The sequence below is a fragment of the Mesoplodon bidens genome (assembly GCF_964165515.1).
Source record: "Mesoplodon bidens genome assembly, chromosome: 15".
Classification (NCBI taxonomy): Eukaryota; Metazoa; Chordata; class Mammalia; order Artiodactyla; family Ziphiidae; genus Mesoplodon; species Mesoplodon bidens.
This window is the reverse complement of record NC_138171.1, coordinates 23,010,505-23,035,457: the sequence shown is the minus strand read 5'-3', so window position 1 is coordinate 23,035,457 and position 24,953 is coordinate 23,010,505. Positions and strand designations below refer to the sequence as shown.

The 24,953-nt window shown below is 50.3% G+C and overlaps 1 protein-coding gene across 5 annotated transcripts; it reads left to right on the top strand.

Moving 5' to 3' along the window:
• Positions 1–7,654: 7,654 nt before the first annotated feature.
• Positions 7,655–24,443, top strand: TGIF2 (TGFB induced factor homeobox 2). Of its 5 annotated transcripts, none has more exons than XM_081256075.1 (3): positions 7,655–7,727; positions 11,441–11,666; positions 21,646–24,443. In XM_081256075.1, the coding sequence occupies exons 2-3, from the start codon at positions 11,475–11,477 to the stop codon at positions 22,165–22,167; spliced, it is 714 nt and encodes a 237-aa protein (XP_081112201.1). In that variant the 5' UTR covers positions 7,655–7,727; positions 11,441–11,474; the 3' UTR covers positions 22,168–24,443. The 5 variants fall into 5 exon arrangements, with proteins under 5 accessions (XP_081112201.1, XP_081112200.1, XP_081112204.1 ...); XM_081256074.1 differs by lacking the exon at positions 7,655–7,727 and adding an exon at positions 7,796–7,949; XM_081256078.1 differs by lacking the exon at positions 7,655–7,727 and adding an exon at positions 7,805–7,856.
• The last annotated feature ends 510 nt before the right edge of the window (positions 24,444–24,953 follow it).

Here is a 24,953-nt window from a genome sequence, read left to right as displayed (position 1 = left end):
CTGCCAGGGAATTCCCGAAAAGTTCCACTTTTAATAAGTGATGGTAAAAACTGAGTCCTCGGGACTTCCCTGGTGGTGCAGTGGTTAAGAATCTGCCTGCCAAGGCAGGGGACACGGGTTCGAGCCCTGGTCCGGGAAGATCCCACATGCCGCGGAGCAACTAAGCCTATGCACCACAACTACTGAGCCTGAGCTCTAGAGCCCGCAAGCCTGCGTGCCACAACTACTGAAGCCCGTGTGCCTAGAGCCTGTGCTCCACAACAAGAGAAGCCACCACAATGAGAAGCACGCGCACCACAACGAAGAGTAGACACCGCTCGCCGCAACTAGAGAAAGCCCGCACGCAGCAACGAAGACCCAACACAGCCAAAAATAAATTTAAAAGAACAAAAAACAAAAACTGGGTCCTCTGCTTCCATTTTTACAATCTTCATGATTGGAAGAATTTGCCACAGACCAGCTTCTGATCCATGTTTCCAACCTTGTTTATCTCCTTTTACTTAGAGACTTCTGGTGTGGATGCTATAGGACACCTTTATATGGTGCCACTACCTCTGTTCCTGCAACTTTGTGTCAGGAAAGGCTTTCCTCTACCAGGACAGTTGTCAGTATTTGAACTGTTGGTGGAGGTGACTACAAGCTACATAAATAGATAAACCCAACCTAAATGCATTCTAACTCAACCCTTAGCCAGATCCAAAAAAATGTCCAGAGCCAACAGAAGGCCAGTTAGCAGGAGGGGAACAGTGAGGAGGGAAGTCATAGTAGAATAAGACAGTGGTCTTAAGTGATTACAATGACAATTTCTTAATTTGTACGTTTTATGAAAACATATGACGTCTTCCAGGGCCTTGGAAGAAACAGGGGCAGGTAAGGGTCCTTAAAGCCCAAACATCATTAGCTTCACAGAGGGGAATCTGTCTCCACTACAGAAATTCAAAGGCTTTCCTTCCCTGGACAAAATCTGTCTTTTCATCATCTAAAGTAGTAGTCTCAAGATACCCCCTCCTTGGGATATACCATGAAAAACAGTGTAATAACTCAATGTCTTAGAAGAAGTGGCATCGCACATAAGGAAAGATGATAAAAAATCGTGTGCCATTAAGAAAAAAGATGTATTGGGATTCTTACATCACACTGTAAATCAAAATAAACTCCAGATGCAGCAAAGGGTTAAGTGTTAAAAATTAAACCTTAAGAAACAAAATCAACAAGAAATTCTAGGTGAATATCCTTGGATCACTGATATTCTTTCTGAGCCTAAAAGCAATGGGCAACATCACAAAGACTGACATTTGACCAAACGAGAAGTTTTAAAAAAAAAAAACAAAGAAAAAAAAAGCTTAGAAAAGTCTTAGAAAAAAAGCAAACAATAATACTGGGGGAAAAAACTACCTGCAACCAATAGGACAAACAAGGATTACGTATCCTTACTACTAGAAAACTTCCAGGTCAGAAAAAAAACTCATAATGACCTGAAAAGATGTGGAGATAATTCACAGGTGACAAATGTCCAATAATTATGAAATTTTAAGATATCCAATCTCAGTACTTGCCTGGTGGTGCAGTGGTTAAGAATCCTCCTGCCAATGCAGGGAACACGGGTTTGAGCCCTGGCCCGGGAAGATCTCACATGCCATGGAGCAACTAAGCCCATGCACCACAACTACTGAGCCTATGCTCTAGAGCTCGCGAGCCACAACTACTGAGCCTGCGTGCCACAACTACTGAAGCCCATGCGCCTAGAGCCCGTGCTCCGCAACAAGAGAAGCCACCACATTGAGAAGTCCGTGCATCACAACAAAGAGTAGCCCCCACAAGCCACAACTAGAGGAAGCCTGCACACAGCAATGAAAACCCAACATAGCCAAAAAAAATAAATTAATTTAAAAAAAAAGATAACCAATCTCACCAGTAATAATAAGAAATGCACATTAAAAGAACCAAAGGCGATTCTTCAGCCATCGAATGAGCAAAGATTAACATAAAACTGCTAACACTTGATGTGGCTAAGGATGGGGCAAGACAAGCACTCAAACACTACAAATGCTGTCATGGAGAGAACTTTGGTAACAGGCCTTACAAATATTCATTCTTACTCTTTGTCCCAGTAATCCCACTTCAGAGAATCTATTTCAGGAAATTCTCAGAATTGCAAACATCTTTATATAGGAAATGTTATTTGCAATAGTTGAAAATTAGGAAAAAATGTAAATAAGAGGGAGGAGAGAAAACACCTCTCAGGATGTGTGTATATATTTGCATGTGTTTATATGAACATGGAGAAAGGTGAGGAAGAATACATACCTGTTATCACTGCTAATGCTGAAAGGTGGGAATGATGGGGGGAGGTTATTCACTTTTCTTTATATGCTTTTGCATTGTTTAACTTGCCATAATTAACAGTGTATTTCCTTTTGTAATTTAAAAAGTACTCCAGGGGACTTCCCTGGTGGCACAGTGGTTAAGAATCCGCCTGCCAATGCAGGGGACACAGGTTTGATCCCTGGTCCGGGAAGATCCCACATGCCGCGGAGCAACTAAGCCCGTGCGCCACAACTACTGAGCCTGCGCTCTAGAGCCCACGAGCCACAACTACTGAAGGCTGTGTGCCTGGAGCCCACGCTCTGCAACAAGAGAAGCCATTGCAATGAGAAGCCTGCGCACCGCAACCAAGAGTAGCTTCGGCTCTCCGCAGCTAGAGAGAACCCGCATGAAGCAACAAAGACCCAACGCAGCCAAAAATTAATAAATTAATTTAAAAAATAAAAATAATAAAAAAGTACTCCAGGAGGTAAAAAAGTTCCCACATATAAAAAAGATGAAACCATGCCAAACAGAATCTGATCTCCCACTGTCCTATCACCTGGGATCCTAATAAAAAGAATGAAGAAAAATACAGTCATTAAATCTCCCAGGCCCCACAATAGCCAGTTCTGACAGCTGATTTCTATGGCTGTGATTCCAAGTACCAGTACCCAGTGGTTTACAGGTAGGACAGCAGACTATCAGAAAAATCGAAAGGGATTTTTTCAATCCCCGAATTAAAAGCACAACACTCACTAATTAATCTGTCTAGAAGCCAGAAGGCATCAAGAGAAGAGACTGTGGTATCTCTACCTACAGGTCACTGCCCATCCCTGCCACACGGACATCCCTAAGTTAAAGTGCTATAACTTGGGGCCCATTTGAAATGTAAACTGCACAGGAAGAAAATCAGATAATCAAGTGTAACTAGAAAGCTATTTAAGAAAGCCATGCAGACAGATACAATTTTAGGTAATAGTCCTCACCACTTAACCCAGAAAAGATAAAATTTTAAAAAGATTTTTTGGGACATCTCCTGCAGTCCAGTGGTTAAGACTCTGACTTCCAATGCAGGAGGTGTGGGTTCAATCCCTGGTTGGGGAACTAAGATCCCACGTGCCATGGGGTGCGGACAAAAACTTAAAAAAAAAAGATTTTTAAATCTTAATCCAGTGTTTTAGTCTTTAACCCAGTGTTGCCTAAACTGGGCAAACAGACATTTATATATACAATACGTTGCTTTCAAAAACATTTAAGCCTTAGATGGTAGAATGCCAAAGAAGGAAGAGACCTTTAGGACTATCTTTCAACACTGTCATTTCTCAGATGAAGAGAAAGAAACGGGAACTCGGATTGTCAAATGCCGCACAGCTATTAGAAGCAGACTAAGACACCCTGATAATGGTATCTGCTGTTCTATAAATGCTGAATGCTATTCACAAACGGTTTTTACACAGCCTTTATTTCCTCTGACCCCCACCAAAGCCAGATGTTTCCACAGATGAGAAAGCTGAGGTTCAGTGTGTTTGGATAACTTGCCTCCATCACCTGGCTAGTAGCTCCAAATCCCAAATCCCATATCCTTTCCACCACCGGGCACTGTAGCCCAAACCCCCCAGCTTCAAGCACACAGCCTGTCAAGCACTGGGCACTCAAAAATTAGATGAATGAGTGCATACCCAACAACTAGGAGAAAGCTAAGCAAATTGTAGCTGATCAACAAAATACTAGGGACTTCCCTGGTGGCGCAGTGGTTAAGAATCCGCCTGCCAATGCAGGGGACATGGGTTAGATTCCTGGTCCGGGAAGATCTCACATGCCACGGAGCAATTAAGCCTGTGCGCCGCAACTACTCAGCCTGCGCTCTAGAGCCCACCAGCCACAACTACTGAGCCCGCGTGCCACAACTACTGAAGCCCACATGCCTAGAGCCCCTGCTCCGCAACAAGAGAAGCCACCGCAATGAGAAGTCTGCGCACCGTAACGAAGAGTAGCCCCCGCTCACCGCAACTACAAAAAGCTCTTGCGCGGCAACGAAGACCCAACAGAGCCAAAAATCAATAAATAAACAAATAAATGTATTTAAAAAAAAATACTAAGACTTTTAAAGTAAGATGTTGATAAACTGAAATCCATATTAGATGAAAATGCACAACCTCATGGAAGAGAGCTACAAATCTCCTAGACTTCAGAGACAGGTCTCCATCTGTTTGGTCTCAATTACCCAGAGCTGCCTCACCTGATCACCCTACCTCCAGTCTCTTCCCACCTCTCCTCAGCCACTGTCTCAGCAGCCCTGCAGGGGCTCCCTACTACCCCACACTGCCAAATCCAAATTCTTCACTTCAGCCTTCAAGGCCCTCAGCTGATCAAATCCAGCTTTTTCCTGAATTACTGACTGACCCTGGCCTTTGCTGGATTCTTCCCCTCTACCTCCCAGAACCCTATCTCCTTTGTGCTACTGGATCTCGCCTTGGCTCATGTTGGAAGCCAAGTGAATATAGTAAATATCAGTCTCTTTCCCCATTTCCACAACCCCAGGTAAAAAGAGTAATGGCTGGCCTTTTTTTTTTTCCCCAATGAAAATAGATTTGCATAACATTCATTTGAACTTATGCAGGCAATAACCAAGTTCACTAGAAACAGGCACAATCAAGAGAGCCCATCATCAGGAGCCTCTAATTTGGGTTTTCAGGTACAGAGGAGGAATTGCCTCATGCAGTCTATCCAGTCCCTTTTCTGCCCTGAGGGATCTTGAGTTCCTGGGACTCTTCCTAAAATGGCCTCCTGGCGGCCACCAGGTTTGCATGGGCTCTGATGCCACGCCCACCTCTCCTTCCCCTCCAAGCCCCACCCCAGATCTGTGCCAGGAGTCAGGACCCCAGGCAGATCATGGGGCAAGTCCCTTCTTCTCTCAGGGACCCAGTTTTTTCATCTGTGAAAAAGAGATGGGGGGGTGCAAAACTGGATGAGAGAAAAATGACAATAAGAATAACTTCCCAGTTGGAAAAAGTTTTCCCACGAAAGTTCTCACCAGGTATACCCAAAGCCCCTTCTTGCTAGGACATTGCAAAGTGTCATAATAAATATTCCTTGGCCATCTCCTAGGTAGTGCTCACAGACTTACCCCATTACAACATCCCGCTGTGCAGAGGTCCCAGAGTGCCTGTAAGCAGTCAGCTCCTGCTGAGGGGCATGTAGCTGTTTGAAATTTTCCAGCAAAATAAATAGGGCTGCAAAGAACAATCTTGTGTAAGCATTCATCTTTGTTCTGCAATTATTTCTCGATATAGATTACTAGAAGTACACTTACTGGCTTTTAAAGGATGCACATATTTTAAATTCTGATAACTTACAGTTGAGAAACACGCGGTAAGTCTCAAATTTGTTTACAGTGCACAATCTAGACATACTACCAGCCTCCCCTCTACCTCCCAACTCTCCCCCTCCCCCTCCAGGAAGTCTGGGGAGGGGCTCCTGAAGCTGCTTTGTTATCGGCTCTCAGGTGGCTCCACTGCAGGCTAAAAGCAGGACAGAAGTGCTCTCTTCCATTTGCCCCATGCACCTCGTCTAGCATAAGACGCGCAAAGCACTGGCCTAGGGGGCTGCTGCCGGCTGAATTTGCCGGGAGGTCTCTGGGCTGCAGCCCAGGTCCCCTGTGGCTTCCCCCAAACGGGCAGAGTCTGGCTCTCATGCACTGACACCAAGTGCTGGGAACCGTCGCATCAACAGGCTTACCTGGCTGCACCCGTTTTCCCTTCCAGGCTCCCCCTTATGTAGGCCCCCATCCCACACATGTTCTATGATCCTAGGGACCAGGGCCTGGAGGTTTTTTAAAAAAATTTTTTTTAATTTTACTTATTTTTTATACAGCAGGCTCTCATTAGTTATCCATTTTATACATATTAGTGTATATATGTTAATCCCAATCTCCCAATTCATCCCCTGCAACTTTCCCCCCTCGGTGTCCATACCTTTGTTCTCTACATCTGTGTCTTTATTTCTGCAGGGCCCAGAGGTTTTACCTTTTTTACCTGAGACTCCCCAAGCCTCCCTTTTTCTCTCATAAGGCTGTGGACAGAGCGCTCCAAGAAATTGGGGCCTCCACTCTGGGCTCTGGTTTCCCCGTCTGTGTCATGGAGAGCGTTGGGCTGCAGCACTGACACTCTGGCTACCGCTGTGAGGAAAGCAGTGTGGCCAACTAGCTTCTAAGCATTTGCAGGTTAGTCTGGCTTCAGTGGGGAGTCCAGGTGCACCTTAACAGTCATTTAATCAGCATTCTGATTGGCTTAGGGTCTGGGGAGCAAACTAGATCTTTGTTCTGAGTTCTCCATAGCTAAAGGGCAATTAAGACCAAAAACCATTGCAAAGCTGCTGATTTCCAAGCTCGAGGGTCCTACATATCTGAGACCAGATGAGGAACCAGAGGCCTAGAAAAGGCCTTACCCAAAAGGCCTTACCCATTTCTAGGCTGACTCTGTGCTAGGCTCTGCGGGGCACAAAGTCTCCCCAGAAGGCCAAAAGGTTGGTCAGCAGGTATTTTACAGTACGTGCAACAGAGAGCAAAGAGCAGGGAAGAGTACTGGCAGGGTTGGGGAAGACCAAGGGAAACGTCCTGGAGTTCGGTGTTGAGGGCAGAGGAAAAAGAAACCAGGGAGCGCTGAGAGCTCTTAGACGGTGATCTGCCTCCTTCAAGGGCCCGTCTCAATCAGATAAGCGCTCGGCCTCCCGCTATCGGACCCACCTGGGCTGAATGACACTGGTTGACTGTGTGACAAGGAGCAAAGTCAAGAACAGCTCATGGGCAAACCAGGGACTGACATATATAACAGGACCTACCCCATAACCCGAGGGTGATACACAACGCTTAACGTCACTGCCTTATAAACACTCCTTAAACTTTGGCTATTTTTACCTCTGGCTGCCCCTGTGTTACAGACCCTGGGGCTACGTGCTTTGGGGCTGTGTCCGAGGGAGACTTCTACCCGACTCTACGCGACCTTGAGGCCAGAACAGGCGCCGCATTCAGACTCCAGTCCTTACCAGCTGCGGGTAAATCCCCGGACTAACTGGGCCTCAGTTTCCTCTCCGGAGATTTGACTAACAAACATCGGTATTTGCATTATTTCTCCTCTCGGTAACGACCCCCACCCCCTGCTTGGAGCACACAGTAGGCGCTCCGGAAATGCTCTCCGAAAGGAGGAGCGGGCCACTTCCTGCCCCCAAGCGCACTATCCCGATCCGGGTTCCCACCACTCCTCTTCGGAGGCCATGTGGCATTCCTGAGGGTGGGGGTGGGCGCAGGAAGAAGGTGCCCTCCCGGCTCCGCCCCCTCCGGGCGCGGTGGGCGGGGCGAAGCCCCCAGCCGCCGCTGGCCCGCCCCGCGGGGGGTGGGCGTCGCTCGCAGCGCTTCTCACAAAGTTTGTTTTCTCCCTCCGGGCGGGTGGGGGAGGGCGAGGAGATCGCGGAGGGGAGGAGAGGGGATCTGACGTCAGGCCGCGAGGTGCTTTCCAGCCGCGAGCTGTCAGGCCGAGTGTCAGGCCCGGCAGGTACGCGGCGCGCTCCCCCGGCGCCTCCCGCCCCCTGCCGGGACGCCCGGGACCGAGCCCTAGGCCGCGTGGACGGAAAAGCTGCTGGGAAAAGTCAGTGAGGGGCGCAGGAGGGGGGCAGATGGGGGCGGGGGGCGCGCGGACAACTTGGAAAGTTTCTTTTTCTCGGCCGGGCGGGGGAGGGGGCGTCGTCCAAGCGCGTGCGATTGTGGATGGGTGACCTCGGGTGTGTTTCTGAGTCCCGACTGCGGTGTGCTGACTGGGACCGGCGGGGGGGGCTGTCCCACCCCCCCGGAAAAAGTTCGCTCGCGGCCCTTTTGGGGGACCCAACTCCCTAGGAGCCCACCCCGGTAGAGGGCCGCCCCTGCCCCGCGCCGGGGTGAGCGCGCGGGGGGCGGGTTTGTTTGGTTTCAAAAGTGCACGTTGCTAACCGCCGGTAGCCCCCCCACCCCCCGCCGCGGCCGAGCCGGGGAGGGGCCCCCCGAGAGTGACAGCTGCGGGTGGGGGCAGCCGGAAGGTCTCGGAGCTGGGGGAGCCGGGGAGCCCGCGCGAGTTCCCTTTTCCTTTGGAACAAAGGAAAGTCTGTCTCGGAGGCATCTGTCACTCCCAGGCGAGCCAAGGAAGCGGGGCGCGTGGGGCCGGCGACCCGAAGAAAGTTTGTGCGCGCCGGGTCCCTCGGGCAGGCCGAGCCTGAGCCGAGCGTCCCGCGGGCGAAGCGCGCAGTCTCCGGGGCAGGGGGCGGCCAACATGGAGTCTGGGCGCAGGATTGGGGGGGGCGGTGCGGAGGTGGGAGCCCAGCCCCCTCCCCTCCCCCTCCGGGCCGAGTTCGGAACACAAAGCCGAGCGCGCAGGCTCGGCCAGCCCCGCGCCCCGAAGAGTCAGGAGCGCCGAGCGGCGGGGGAAGGGGGTGGGAACCAAACTTTTTCCTGCCCCGGGACAGACACGTGAGTTTTCTTTCTTCCAGAGCCCCCGCCCCACCCGGATTGCAGGCCCGCGGGGGAACAGAAGCGCCGAGTCTGACGCGGGGTGGGGGGCTGAGGGGTGCAGGCGCCCGAGCGCAGGCCGATTCCCCGCCGCCCCGGGAGCCATGTGCTCCGACTCGGGTCTGGGCCGCGGGGGAGGCTGCGCGCTTTGTGTGAACTGCTGGGAATGCAGCGTGAGTGTTCGGCCCGGGGGAGTGTCGGGCAGAGCTGGGGAAGTTGTCAGAAAGTTGGCGCGGGACTGGTTGCAGGTCAGCGTCGTGGCGTGTGTAGGAGGGTGCCCTGGGTGTTATGTCGAGAGGGTGCTACCACAGGCCAGTTAGGGTAAGAAATGACCCTTAGTCTGATGTCGTCGAGAGTTGTCCCAGTCTGAGAGATCGTGGGTGGGCGTATATCCAGGAATTGGTTGTGTGGTACCAGTTGTTCGTGCTAGACGTGGGATTTGTAAACTGTGTGTCTGTTGAATTTGTCGGTGAAAGTCCTGGGGGTTCCAGGGGCTGAGTGATGGGTGGGTGCCAGTTATCTGAGTGCTCGTAGAGAGTTAGTTGCCTGGCGTGAGGCTGGGTGGGAGTGTGGGGTGTGTGTGTTGGGGGGGAGCCTCCTGGATTGGGATTTGTAAACTGTGTCTGCTGTATTTGTCGGTGAATATCATGGCTGGAGTGCAGGACACTGCGGTAGAGAGGTCTGTGTAGACTGAGGGGGTCACCTCCACACACCACCCACTGGAACCCTGCAGACTGGGACTTGACTGGCAGCCAGGGTGGAATCTGTACAGATAACCTTGAGTAAACTTCTCACAGCCTGCCAGGGCTGCATCCCTGCCTGAGCTCAGATCCCAACTGCCCTGGCCAGCTAAACCTCAGAAACCTGACCTCAGAAAGCAGCCTGCTGTTGCTGCTCTCTGAGGAGTGGCACCTCTAACCAATGCCTGTCTCACCTCCAGGTGGCCCGGCTGGGAGGGTAGACCCTTCCCTCGAAAGCCTGGCCTAGCCAGCCCGGATATCTGGGCTCAGGCCCAAGTCGAGGAAACAAAACCTGGGAGATGCCAGAGTCTGTTGGCCCAGCCTGCTAGGAGCTGTTAAAAGGCTGAGGAGGGAGGGGCCTTAAGATTCTGGCATCAGCTTGTCGTGGAACTTTTAGTTTTAAAATGTATAATATCTCTTTTGCGTGTGCAAACAAGAAGTTTGTCAGGGGGATAAGCAACTGAGTTGGATTGTCTAGGGAAACACCTTCCTTCAATTAACAGATGAAGAGGAGGCTCAAGCCCAGAGAGGGAAGGATGCTTGCCCAAGGTCACACAGCCAAGTTGGAGGAACTAGAGCCCAGCCTTGCTTATTTATCTGGATTTTTGAGGCACTGATTCTGGGACCAGGCCAGGGGCTAGATGACAAAGGAGAATGAGAGACAACCAGTAAGGATAACTCAGCATCTCTGTAGGGGAATCATAGTAGGTACACAGTAAATGTTACATGGATTGCTGTAGGACTGTGGAGATTGATAGGGTTTCCAGACTCCTCACTGGGTCCTGGGAGACCCTGGAAGCAAGATGGGATGGGGGTGGAGGATGGGGCAAGCTATCTGGGTCCAAACCCTACTTCCATACCATATCCTGGAGGTGAGATTTTTTTTTTATATATATATAACAGCTTTATTGAGATATAATTCACATACCATACAACTTACTCTTTTAAAGCAAACCAGTGTTTTTTTCACCAGTTTTTTTCACTGTATATTCACAATTATGCAACCATCACCACAATCAATTTTAGAACATTTTTATCACCTGGAAAAGAAACTTCATACCCTTTAGTTATCACTCTTCTATCCCCTCCAGCCCATTCTGGACATTTCATAAAAACGGAATCATATAGTATGTGGTTTTTGTGACTTGCTTCTTTCACTTAGCATAATAGTTGCAAGGTTCATCCGTATTATAGCATGGATCGGAACTTCCTTTTTATGGCTGAATAATATTCTACTCTATTATGGATACGCCACATTTTGTTTAACCATTCATCTGTTGGAGGACACTTGGGTTGCTTCCACCTTTGACTATTATGAATAATGTTACTATAAACATTTTTGTACAAGGTTTTGTGTGGACATGGGTTTTCATTCCTCTTCGTAGCTTAGCTACCTTAGGAGTGAAATTACTGGGTCACATGGTAACTGTTTAACAGCCAGAGTATCTTGGGTGACTTTCTGAATCTCTCTGGGCCTTGGTTTTTCTCATCTGTAAAATGATGATGATATTAGTGTCTCCCTTACAAGGGCATTTGTGAGGACTGAATGAGATAATAAAGGTGAAATGCTCAGTACAGAGCATGGAAAACAGGCCTCAGTGGTAGCTGTAATTCTAGTCTGGTTCTGCTTATTAATGATCTGCCATTAATTTCAGTAGTTATCTACCGGCCTGATGAAATAGAGGCATTTTGGACCCTTCCTTCTACCTTGCCCAGGCTTTGGTATGGCCTGAGACTTTGAATTCCGATTACCCCGTTTCTGGTGTCCTAGGCTCTAGTAATGTTGTGCTGGAAGACTAGGGAAAGGGTCAAAGGCACCGCACGGTAATAATGTTCCCCTCCCCTTTGTCACCCGTTTTAGGCTTGCCTGAGGTCCAGCGTAGCCCCTCGACACCATGTCAGACAGTGACCTGGGTGAGGATGAAGGCCTCCTCTCCCTGGCAGGCAAGAGGAAGCGCAGAGGGAACCTGCCCAAGGAGTCGGTGAAGATCCTCCGGGACTGGCTGTACCTGCACCGCTACAACGCCTACCCCTCAGAGCAGGAGAAGCTGAGCCTTTCTGGACAGACCAACCTGTCGGTGCTGCAGGTAAGGAGCGGGTAGCAGGAGACCTGGATTCTGGTCCTGTCCCAGCCCTGTCACTGACTCAACTGTGTGGCCTTGGGCTGGTCACTTCCCCTCTCCGGGCCTCAGTTTCTTTGTAGGTCAGATGAGAATACCCACCCTCTCTGCCTCAAGGGAAGACAATTGCATGAAGTCATTGCAGCTAGATTTCAGATTTTGGAGAGTTATGAAGAGGCAAGGAATTGTTTGTTATTAATGCCTAGGTGTCGTCATTAACACTGGAGGCTGGGAGAGGGTGAGGAGGCATTGAGTGTCTGGGATTTGGCCTTTAGCCCCAGGTTGGTACTTGGATGGCAGTTTGGTTTCACGGGGCAGCTGGTGATCTGCAGAGTGGTTAAAAATGAGTTGGAGTCACGGTTAAGGAAAGGGCAGAAGTCAGAGGTTCTGGGGTCGAAACCCCATTCTGCCATGCAGGAGTTGTAAACCACATCTTGATTTCCCCATCTGTTAAAGTGGGATTCGACTGCCTGACTGAACCGTTGGGAGGAATAGATTCAGAACTGGATGTGAAAGTGCTCTGTGAACCACGAACACGATCACGCTCAGAAGATCATGTTATCCACTTTTTTTTTTTTTTTGCGGTACACGGGCCTCTCACCGTTGTGGCCTCTCCCGTTGCGGAGCACAGGCTCCGGACGCGCAGGCTCAGCGGCCATGGCTCACGGGCCCAGCCGTTCCGCGGCACGTGGGATCCTCCCGGACCGGGGCACGAACCCATGTCCCCTGCATCAGCAGGCGGACTCTCAACCACTGCGCCACCAGGGAAGCCCATGTTATCCACTTTTGGTCAGAGTGAGAGGTATTACCCCCTTTGAATTGCCCCAGTTGCTGACCTACAGGTGTTTTTGTTCTGTTTTCCTGATGCTGAGGTGAGACCCCCAGGACTGCCGCTGCCTTGCCTCCAGTTGGGCTCTCACCTACCTGGGAGACACAGAACAGGCCCCCAGCCTAGCAAAGGCCCACCCTCCGCTGGCGCCCCACTCCCCCCACCCCACCCCCTGCCGCCTCCCCTTCCACCTCTGTTCTTTCCTGGCCCACTACTCCGATCCCTGGCGCCGTCTCTCTTTCCCTTACCCTACTCTGAACCCCCCACCTCTTCCAGCTGCGCCCTCTTCCACGAAGCCTCATGGTGAGTATTCGCCCCTCAGAATTCCTGTCACCTGACTTTATACTCCCTGGCCAGTGGCTGATCGGAGTCTGTCTGTGAGAAAGGCTCTAGAGCTACTGACCCTGACTCGGATCCCATCTTCTCCACAAGAGAAAGCCTGGACATTGGCCAAGTCACTGCCTCCTCTCTGAGCTTCGTGTTTCCTCACCTGAAAAGGGGGCTGATGGTAGCACTTTCCTGGCACGTAAGGGTTGGGGGGCAGGACTGAGAAGAGTTCAAGGCCCGCTGTGAGGTGTTGGGAACAGCGTGGGCGCTTCTTCCTCTCCCTTTCATCCTCATCTCTCCTAGATCATAGGTCTCGCCTAGCAGTTCCTAGAACCTCACGAGTTTACCGACAAGCGCTGCACTATGCCCAGCTCTATGCGGGGCAGGGTTGGGATCCCAGAGAGGATCCAGGCACATTCCTACCCTAGGGAGTGTCTAGTCTGGGATGGGAAAGCAGGGGAAGACCTGGCCACTGATGTTTGCAAAAAGTGATCCCCACTGGGACAGATGGCAGCAGAGACTCAGGGCAGGGCTTCTGAGCAGGCCTGGAGCCCCAGAAGGCCTCCCAGAAGAGGTGGCCTTGAACTCACAGGATGCAGAACAGCACAAGCCAAAGTCTTGGTGCCTAAGAGCCAGGATTACCTAGATAGCCTCTTTGTTAATCTTACTGCCTGCAGCCTAGTTCTTCCTGTCTCTGGGGCCCCTGAACGCCCAGCCCTCCGGGCCTTCTCCCTTGGTTTCTTGACCTCTCTGAGCCTGGCTCACTCTGTTTAAGCATTTTCTCACAAAAGCATTCTCTGATTCCCCCAGCTGTGTATTCCAGTGTGCCTCTTACCTGTGCGACCAAACCATTCCACACTGTATTGAAATTGCCTTTTATCAGGGACACTTTCTCAAGTCTGAATAATGTACTGACTCCTCTTAAAGAAAATCTTTTTCACGGACTTGCCTCCCTCACAATGTACACTTGAATAATTTTTATCACGTCACTTAAGCATGTACAGACATAAAACTGGGTAAAAAAAACCTCTTGCTTTTGCTCTTATACACAACTGTGAAATAACCAAACAGTTTTCCAAAGTAAATAGATGTAAAACGAATGAGATTCCATCTAACTGCATTAATAACAAATGGTGGATGGTGTTTTGTTGACTGCACTATGATGTGTAGTATGACAGAGGCACTGGCTCCAGAGTTGAGCAAACCTGTGTTGCCAGAGGCCACGGCACTCCTACTCGTGAACAAATTGGAAACACAAAACCAAAACATTCTTGTGGGGAACTAGTGGGCCCCTAGGACGGCATATCCCCAGATGCCACTTACAGAAATGTAGGTCTGGGGCTACAGCTAATCCATTTCAGGATTAGCTGCTGGAGACTTCTGAGGAAGGGCTGGCTGGATCCTGGCATCCCCTGGTGGAAGGGGTTCCACTGGTGGCCACCCTGTTCTAGAGGCTGCTGAGAGTTAAGGAGCGGTGGGGGGGCTTCCCTGGTGGTCCAGTGGTTAAGACTCCACATGGGTTTGATCCCTGGTCTGGTCAGGGATCTAAGATCCCACCTGCTGCACAGTGCGGCCAAAAAAAAAAAAAAGGAGCAGTGGGGACCATCTAGTGCTCCTTGATGGAAACTGTACCATGAATTCCAAGCAGCACCAGCCATACATCTGTGCTTGAAGGTCTCACAGGCACCCCAGACTTCCTGACTGATAACAGGTAGTTTGTCCAAGCTGGGTCCTTCCCTTTCTAAGGGGCTCCCCTTGATAGCCCTTTCTCAGCTCCTTTGGTCTCACCAGTTCCTATACATTTACCCCTTAAATATTTCCGGAATATAGCTTCTTTCCTACCCTAGTCCAACCTATCATCATCTGATCACGTCACTCCCCTACTTAAAACCCTTCAGTGGCTCCTGCCGACCTGTTGACAACATCATCTTTCCCAATCTGTGCAGCGGGCCTCACCCCTGGCCCCCCATGTTGCTGCCACACTGATAGATACCCCCCACCGCTTTGCTCCCAGCCCTGACCAGGGAGACTCCTGACCCCTAGAGGAGCTCTGTGCTCCCACAGCACCGGGACTGGGTCAGCATTGGGACTTGACCGATTGCTTTTTAGAACACACTAAACTCCAGAGGCCTAGACTTATTTATCACTACATCCTCAGTGTTAGCTCAATGCCAGGTGTCTGGTGGGTGCTCAGTAAATAATTGTTGAAGTGACAAAATGAAGATAAAAGTGCTAGAGGGAATTCCCTGGTGGTCCAGTGGTTAGGACTCTGAACTTTCACCGCCGAGTGCCCTGGGTTCAATCCCTGGTCGTGGAACTGAGATCCTGCAAGCCGTGCGTGGGGCCCAAAATAAAAAAAGAAAACAAAAGTGTTGGAAATGTCAATAGGCAGGGCCTCAGAAATAAAGGAAATGTAGTGGCTCCTCAATCTGGAAAAGCTGGTTTAAGTCAGTCCCCGGAGACATCTCTTTTTCCTGTATTGAATTTTAAAAATTTCCATTGCTTATTAGGAACGTTTGCAGATAACCGCAAAAGTAAGAGAATATTATAACGCACCCCTGGCACCAGTCACCTGGCTCCAGCAAGCATCAACATTTTGCCAAGTTTGTTTTCTCTCTCCCTGGGGACCTCCCTTTCGATTGTCTTCTTTAACCGGCCCAGGAGCAATCTCATTAGCAAGTCAATGAGTTATTTAACTAACTGGTTAGCTGGTAGTTGCCCGGGGGGAGGCAGTTGGGAGGGTAAAACCAGAAAGTCATTTGTGAAGGATTTTCACAGGTCCCAGTGACACCCTGTAAACCCACTTTATTGCTGTGGTTTCTGTTCTGAGGGGCTGCCAGTTGGGCAGGGGAGGTAAGTGTGGCGGGGACGGTTCGTGCCCATTCCTTCTCTGTGTAATATTGATTGGGGGTGTGCTCTGTGCCAGACCCAGTGCTGTGTGCTGGGAACAACACAACAGTAGAACCGGCACTGTCCCCCCTGGGGGAGGGAAGACATCGAAAGGACTGAGAAGTCAGTGTAATTAATTACCCGTGTGTGTCAGCTGAGCTGCCCTGGTAGGCGAGGCTTCTCCGGAAGCTGTATATGAATGGAATCTTGACGGACTTGAAGGATTGGCGAGGTGGGGAGCAGCAGTCTCTCTGGTACTTGTACTGGGCAAGAAAGGAGCCTGGTGCAGAAGCTGTAGCGGCCTGCTGTGTGGTGAGGGCGTGGCCTGGCTGCTGTCCTTACTCTGGCTCCACAGATTGCTGCCTCCCGATTCTTCCTCCTGGTAACCCCTGTCTCCCCACCTTAAGGCCTTTCATTTGTATATTTTTTGAGCTTTTGTGTAAGCTTTTTTGCTTAAGTAAAGAGTTTGGCCCGCACGGACAAGTTAAACCAGTGGGTTAAACCATTGATTGGTTCCTAAGCTTGGGTGGCAGAACTCTGGAGAGCTTGTTTAAAAACACATTCCTGATTCCACCCAGCCCTCTCCCCTGCCCCCCATCTATGAAGCAGATGAGACCGAGCAGTTTTTTTAAATCACCCTCAAGGTTATTCTCATACAGCCAGCAGCCTTTAGGAGCACCTGGATACGGGTGGTCACAACGCAGGTTGAGGGACCGTGGTGTTTGGGAAAGGTCTCTCCATGCCCTCTCTCTCCCCTCTTTTGCTTCTGTCTTTCACAGTTGAAAAGACATTACAATTAAAGCACTTGTGTCGCCTTCAAAAGCCCTGCTCTGGTCCTCCGGGCCTTTATCTGCTCCCCAGGGCCCCTCCCACTCCCATTTGCCACAGTGATTCCTCCCGTGTCCTTCATCTCAGCCACTGATTAAAAAAAAGAGAAGATACTGACAGGGCAGCAGCTTTTCAGATAGAGCCCTGTTTTATGGTAGAGACAGGCTTTCAGGCACCCAGCCTGTGTTTTGCCGAATCAATCACAGAATTCACCTTGGCATTCTCCTACCCCCTCCCCAAGGACCTTGAATTGGGGCAAGTCACATGCTTTTTTCCTGACTTAGGCGTGGGTCAGGCTGCTGGAAGGGGCTACAGAAAATCCGCAGAGCCCATTATCACAGCTGGCACTGGTGGTGCACTCGGGCCATGTGCCCTTGCCCGGCTGCCCTCAGCTGTGCATTTCTATCGGATGAGAAGACAAAACAGTAAGTAGGCTGCCAAGTTTTCTGTGGACCAGGGTGAGCACGTGGGGGGGGGGTGTTTTTCTGCTGTTCTCTTCTCAGAATTAGAAGCCAAAATGGGAGGTGCAACTAGAGGCTAAGTGCCCACGCATCTGCTAGTAAACACCAGGCTCCCCTCCCCAGGACTGCTCTCAGCAAAAGCACTAGTCCCTACTCCTCTTGACCCAGGTCACGTTTCCCCTGCGTCCTGGGCTGAGGTGGAGAGGTGTAGTGCTCTCCTGTAGCGCAGGTAGCCAAGGAGGCAGCTGTAGGATGGAGAGATGGAAGCATCTGAACAAGGAGAAAAGGCCTCAGGCTGACTCTCCTCCGTCTCTTATCTTCACCTGACAGGTAGTCGCCTGGAATCAGGCTGTCTGGATCACATCCTAGCCTTTGCCCTTGAGCAAGTTACTGAATCTCTCTGATCAGGGCCTCTGTTTCTTCAGTGGTTCACATAAAATGGAGATCATCACAGAACCTGTCTCATAGGCTGTCGAAGATTAAATGAGTTAGTTAGATGGGAAATGTTCAGAACAGCACCTGATATGTTTTGTGTTCAGCCAGAGTCTGCTTTTAGGATTATGGTGATGCCTTGCAGCTATCCATTTTGTTCCTCTTTTGGTAAGACAGCAGACCAGAATGAGAACAGCAGCAGGAGACCTGAGTTTGAATCCCAGCTCTGTACTCGGAGGCTGTGTGACTTTGGGCAGGTTCTCTCATCTCTGAGTTCCAGGTCTCTCTGTAGTACTTTGGGGACACTGCTTACTACCGTCCAGGCTGTCATGCAGATTAAACATAATGCAAGTGAGATGGTTGGCGTGATACCTTGTGTCAAAGATCCTTAGTTCCTTCGTCCACTCAGCTGTTCAGTCTTACTTCTCCCTTGGGGCTCCCCTGCAGCTCCAGCCAGGATTGGAGTGAGCAGCTCAAACAGTGTCAGCTGATGTCTGCTGGCGGGCGCGCGCGCGCGCGCGTGTGTGTGTGTGTGTGTGTGTGTGTACGTGTACGTGTACACTGAGAGGACCGGAGAGGTCAAGGGGTAAATGAGAACCCCAGAAGGAGGGTCCTTCCAGGCTGGAATGGAAAGGGAGAGAAGCCCCAAGAAGGCTCTGGCTCTGCCCTGCCCATGAGCTTTCCCAGCCTGACAGGACCTGGAGCCTGGTGCTATCCTTGGGTCACCTGTGGAACAGGTACAGCTGCAGGCTGCTGGGCAAGGAGCCATGCCAACTCCAGGCGCCTGCTCTTGTCATAGGTGGCCATCCCTTTGTCTGGGTAGTGGTACTCAAGGCCTTGCCCAGGTGTCAGCTAAGGAAGGTGATAGGCAGGGGTAGGAACTGGTATGGGAGCCCTGAGGAGGGTTGGGCCTTTGATCCAGTCACCCATTAGAGGAATGTTAGGCATTGCTGCAGCCCGCACAGTTCCTGGCCTCAGCACAGGAGGGGTGTGCGGGAGGGGTTCCTTTCATTTCTTCCCCTACAGCAGCTACTACGTGCTCTGTAAGTTTCCGTTGATGAACTAAGAGGAGAAAAAAGACAGGACCAGGAGAAGGACGTACAGTTTGAAAACTAGCTTAAGCCACTGTTTAGGCCCCTTTGGTGGTTAACCATGGTGTTCTGGCCTAGTGGGATCAGCCCTGCCTGCTTTCTGTCTGTTCCTTAAACCAAACCCTTTCCTGCCTCAGGACCTTGACATTTACTGTTCCCTCTGTCTAGAACACTCTTCCCTCAGCTTTCTGTGTGGCTGGCTCTTTCTTATCTGTTAGGTCTCAGCCTTCCCAGACCCCTTATCTACAGAGGTCTCCCTTATCTTTATATACTATCTTTTTATTCCTGTCTGTTTCCTTCCTGGCACTTCTTGTTGCTATAGTGATGTTCGTTCATTGCCAGTCTCCACAACTAGAAGGACTATAAGCTCCACAAGGCAGAGTGCATATCTGTTTAATTCACAGAAGCATCCCCAGCACCGAGAACTGGCCTGGCACATAGCAAGCATCAATAAATATTATTTGAGTGAGCACGAAGTCTTGAAAGGGAGAGCAACAGGAAGGTGAGAAGTTCTAACTTGACCATTCTAGTGAGTAAAATAAGCTGGGCTCTGGGGTCCTGTGATAGTCTGAGAAAGATTCAGAGAGTAGGGGTTCTCGTTCCTCCAGATCCAAAGGTCCAGGCTTGGGGATCCTTGGCTAGAGGTAGAATCCTGCCTGACTTCTCCAGGCTCAGCTTTATATATGTTCGTCAGTAAAATGGGAGCTGATCAAACTCACAGGGCTGATAAAACTGTTAGAAGAAAATTGCGTAGATGTACAGTGCTTAGTAAACGGCAGCTATTGGTAAAGCTTCTCAACGAAGGCTCCCAGAAAGATGCCTAGATATGTGGAGGCATACCATGCCACACCCAGGCCTCATCACCAACACACTCCCACAGTTTGTTTCTTCTCTCCAGCTAGTTTTCTGTTAGCAAGAAAGTTTAGGCAACTTTTCCCCTGTGGCAGCTCCTCCAGTGGAGGGCAAGAGGGAGAAAGACATGGAAAAAATGATAAAGGGTTGTATTTGTCTATTTAAGGAAAAACGGGTTTTGCATTTATGAGCTTACACCAGCCATGCAGCTAAGAAACTGTTCTCTAGTCTAATCCATAACTTTTAAAATAATGCCCAGGTGAGCTTGTTAAAGGACTGGTCTTGTCACATCTCCAGGCTGTTAGGAGTAAATGAAAGGAAGGAGGGGGTAAGTGGCTGGTCTTTTAGCTGATCAGTAATGATGCCATGATTAGGTGCCTTCTCTGGGGTGTGCAGAAACTATTCACACTCTTCCTGAACAGTTATCTACCCTCATGGTGTTATTCATTCAAGTATGAAAAGAAACTGCCAGGCCCTACAGCAGCTGTAGGTGAGGAGAGATGTTTTGAAACCATTTCCTCTGCCTCAGCCCAGTCTCTAATGTCTTACATCAGCCAAGACTTAGAATAGTGGGCATTCTCCAGGTAGAGAAGAGGGTGTTCCAGAAAGAAGGAATGTGATGTGCAAAAGGCATGGAGTTGTGTTTTGTTTTTTAAAGCACAGGGCCTCAATGAAGGCTGGTGAGCAATTTCACATGAAGAAGAATATAGGGACTTCCCTGGTGGCACAGTGGTTGAGAATCCACCTGCCCGTGCAGGGCGACATGGGTTCAAGCCCCGGTCTGGGAAGATCCCACATGCTGCAGAGCAACTAAGCCCGTGCACCACAACTACTGAGCCTGAGCTTTAGAGCACACAAGCCACAAGTACTGAAGCCCATGCGCCTAGAGCCCATGTTCTGCACTGAGAAGCCACTGCAATGAGAAGCCCACACGCAGCAACAAAGACCCAACGCAGCCAAAAATAAATAAATAAATAAAGAAGAAGAAGAAGAAGAAGAAGAATACAAGGGCTGGAAAGATAGGCCATGAACAGGGGAGGCTTTTACCACCCAGGCCCAAGAGTCTGGAGTTGTTCCTATAGGCAGTAGGAGACAAATGGCAGTTTTTTAGAACAGGAATAACAGTACTGCATTTTGGAAAGTGAGTTACAACCAGTGACGAGGCTGGATTGGAGAGCTGTGAATCTGGAGGCTATTATAAAGGGTCCAGACAAATATAGGATGGGTGCTAGATATGCCTTGGTTTTGCAGCAGACCACTTAACAGTAAGAAATGTCATGCCTCAGGCATAGGCCCAAGAGGATTGATCTAAACAATCAGCTGGACAGGAATGGGGTCACGGTTAATGGTAGCTTTCTCAGCAGCATATAGGAAAAAAGGATTTAAGGATGTTGGTTGAATGCACATTCAACCACTGACCTTGGTTTTGCTTGGAAACAATAACTTTTCTTCTACCTGAGAGTCCCTTTAGTGTCTTTGTGGCTCTTTCCCTGGCATACAGCAAGACTCTCTTCTAGAATCTTAGGAGTGAATGACCCTTGGCCCCATCCCCTCTCCTCTCACACACCCATATCCAACTGGGCACCAGGTCCTGTCATTTCCAGTTTCCCAGACAGATCAAACGTTTGTCATCTTCTCCTCATCTCCCTTAACCTAACTTGAACTACTAACCTTGCACTCTGCTTGCACTCTGTTCTCCACATAGCATTTTTAGCATTCTTTGCCTAAAACCCTCCTGCGGCTCCCCATCGTCCTTAGAATAAAGAACCAGATCCCCACCATGAGAGGTAACCTCTAGTTACCACTCTGAACTCCATCCAGACGGGACTTCCTTCTCTGAGCTCGTCGTAGGCACTTTTCAGGTGTTGACCCTTCTCAGTCGAATGCTCTCCTCCCCTCCGGCCTCCCACCTAACCTACTGCTTATCCTCCAGATCTCAATTCACAAGCCGCTTCCTCAGAGAATACGACCCCGCGTCCACGAAGACTGGATTGGGTCTTCCCATTACTGTGTCCAACAGCACCGACGTACCTTCCCTTCATTGGCTGGATCACAGTTGCAGTTTATTTTCAATGATATGATTTCTTCTTTAACTCTCTCTGCCCAACATAAATCTGAGGGCTGCGATTGTGCCTGAATTGTTTGCTGCTGTGTTTCTGGGGCCAGGAATGCAGGTGCTTTGCAGCCGGTTTTGAGAGAGTAAACTGATCAGTCTCTCGAACTCATTCTCATTCCAGATTTGTAACTGGTTCATCAACGCCCGGCGGCGGCTTCTCCCAGACATGCTTCGGAAGGACGGCAAAGACCCCAACCAGTACACCATTTCCCGCCGTGGGGGCAAAGCCTCCGATGTGGCCCTCCCCCGAGGCGGCAGCCCCTCAGTGCTGGCTGTGTCTGTGCCGGCCCCCACCAGTGTGCTTTCCTTGTCCGTGTGCTCCATGCCGCTCCGCTCAGGCCAGGGAGACAAGCCGGCAGCCACCTTCCCACAAGGCGAGCTGGAGCCCCCCAAGCCCCTGGTGACCCCTGGTAGCACACTCACCCTGCTGACCAGGGCTGAAGCTGGAAGCCCCACGGGTGGACTCTTCAACACACCACCGCCCACACCCCCAGAGCAGGACAAGGAGGACTTCAGCAGCTTCCAGCTGCTGGTGGAGGTGGCGCTCCAGAGGGCTGCTGAGATGGAGCTCCAGAAGCAGCAGGACCCGTCACCCCCATTGCTGCGCACTCCCATTTCTTTTGTCTCTGAAAACCCCAAGTAGGCATCTGCCAACAGGGGTGCTCGAGGCTCGAGCCAGCTGTCCTGGGTTTCCGTTTTGGTTCCCCTTCCTACAGAGGGTTTTCTTTGGATCACTGCCAAACATCGGGATCATCTCCTCTGTCCAGAGGTCTTCAGCAGGAAGACGCCAGCTGGTGTCACTGCACTGTGATGGGACCTCTCCTCTGCTGACTCTGCCGTTTCTCCAGGCCTCCTCAGTGATGAGACCAAGAGACTGGAGACAGGCATGGTGCTGCTGCTGCAGAGAATCCCCGGGACCCCTTTGTTCCCACCTGCTTTCCTGGGCTGGGCACAGGAAACCTGCCAAGTTCACTCACACCTGTGCTGGGTCCCAGTTGCCCCTGACAGGGCCTCTTTTTGTTAAGTGTGGACATTCCAGGTTCATGAGTGTGAACAGAAGAAAAGAGGAGCCCAGCAGATGTAACAGAACCGACTCCGGTTGAATGTTTAGGTTTTTGCTAAACTTTGTGTTTATTTTTCCCTTTGCTGTGGTTTGCATTAACAGGAGTAGTTAGCCCAGGTGTGGGGAATGAGAGTGCATTGCTTGGTGGAGTCTGACGAACTGAGAAGAATCCACCACTGCAATTGGTGATTGTTTTACAAGGAAGGAGTATTTTCATTTGGGGGACCAGCTAAATCTCTGCAAAATTCCAAATGGTTGTTTTATTGTTGGTTTGGTTTACAAAAAAAAAAAAAAGTTAGAAAAAAACTTTTATGGGCTTTGGCTTTTCTGCATCATGCACAGAAGGGAGAAGGGGATAAAGGCACAGCCAGAGAGAGGGTCCAACAAATCTGACCAAACCTTCTAGGTGCAGAGCAGAGAAGGATGATAGAGGTGTTTTTCTGGTTGGTCGGTGGTTGTTTTTACTGTATTGTGGGGGAGGGGAGGGGGAGGTAAGCTAGGCTGAGCAGTGGGGTGGTGTTTTTTTTTCTCTTTCATGTTTTCCCCTTCTTTATCTTTGAAAGCTTCACCCCACGGCCTGAGTTCTGAATTACTTCTAGGAACTTGGCTTAGTGGGGCCAGATGTCAAAAGCTCCCTGTTGCTCCTACTTGGAGAGAAGTGAGCCATCTAGTGGTCAGGAAGGCCTTTTCGCTGATCCAGACGGGCAGCTTTTCCCATGATGGTGGCCGGAAACTGTTCCTGGAGGAAACATGGAATAGTTCCCCCTGCTGCCTGTGGAACTGCCCCGGGAGGAGGCTGGGGCTGGGAATCGGTCACGAAGCCTGTTCACTGTGAGTGTCTTTCTGTTGCACCTCTCTTTAAATTGGAGTTGCAGAAGCCCCTGCCCTGAACTTCACAGTGAAACCGATCACAGTTAGTCTTATTCTCCTCCCGCCTCCCCCCGCCGGGCCCCACTTTTTTTTTTTTTTTTTTTTTTGCTGTTTCATTGCTGATAGCATTCAACAGCAATATACCCCATCTTTCTAGTATATCCTAAGAAACACTAATCCTAGGTTATTAGCTGAAATATTTGTGTTCTGAATAACATTGTTACTGGGCCAAAAGACAGGTCAGGATCCTCAGCCTGTAGTTTCCTGAAGTTGCCATGCTGGGCACAGGGGGAGAGTTCCTGGGTATTGGCTGACGTGGGTGGGCTTGGCTGGGAGAAAGGCAGCAACATGTGTTCTATCCTTTCTGGGATGATCCCTGAAGACTTCAGGGAGGCTCCCCAACTTCTGAGTGGCTTGGCCCACCCATTGCTGTGGGAGTGGGGATTGGTTATTTAAGAGAGGGGGCTTTGCTCTCTGTTAGTGGGCAGGCTTTCTAGGCTCTCTCTTCTGCCTCCTCCCCTCTCTGTGCCCTCTCCTGGCATGCCCCGGGGGGGATCAGGGACCCTCACCCTCCTGAGGCCCAGCTGGGGAAGAATGAACACGGCAGCTTCAAGATCAGTTGAAGCTGCTGCTTGCCCGGCCTCTTGCACCCCACCCATGTCTCTGAGCCCAGGTCTGTTGTCACTGTTGCAGGACTCTTGGCAGCAGGGGACTGTGGAAGCGTGTGGGGCTGGGGTGGGAATTTCCCTCCCACAGTGCACTGAGCAGTGGAGGGTGGTGAGGGGTCAGGGAGCCATGCTGCTGAATTCTGGTTGGCACTCCCCCCTTGTACAAGACGGGGAGGCTGGGGGCGGGACAGCCTCTGCTTGGTTCGGTTCTGAGGTAACCCTGGAAGCACAGTTATCCCGTTGGATTATTTGAGCAAAAAACTACTGTAAATAACTTTGGTTTTTGTCTTTTGTCAAATAAAGTTTTTTTGTTTTTTGGTTTTGGTTTTGTTTTTCAAAGCAGAAGGACTGATCCACTATGACCCTGGGCCCAGCCTGGAGACAGGACAATTGCTGAGTTCTTACTCTGCCTTACCTCTTTCACCCTCCCTCTAGTAGCTGCCTGTGAGTGTTGTGTACTCTGCATCCTTATTTCCTGGGCCTCACGAGTATTCCACATCCTCTTCATCACAGTGTGCAGGGGGCATATGTATCCCAAGCTGGACCAGTCTTCCTTTGTGTCAGCAGTCAAGCTTTGGAGTTGCTAAGTGGTAAGGGGACTTAGTGAGCTGGTAACTTTGTCCCCCCCTCTCCTAATGAGGAAGGAGCATGACTACAGGATGAAGCCAGCACAGAAAGAAGCAGAGATGTTATATGGATACTTTAGACATGTCTGAAACCAGTACCGTCTCTGGACTTCCCTATTATGTAAGCTAGTAAATTCCCCTTTTTGCTTAAGCTACTTGTAGCATTTCTGTTGAAATGACTGTACATTGTAATTGCAGCCCA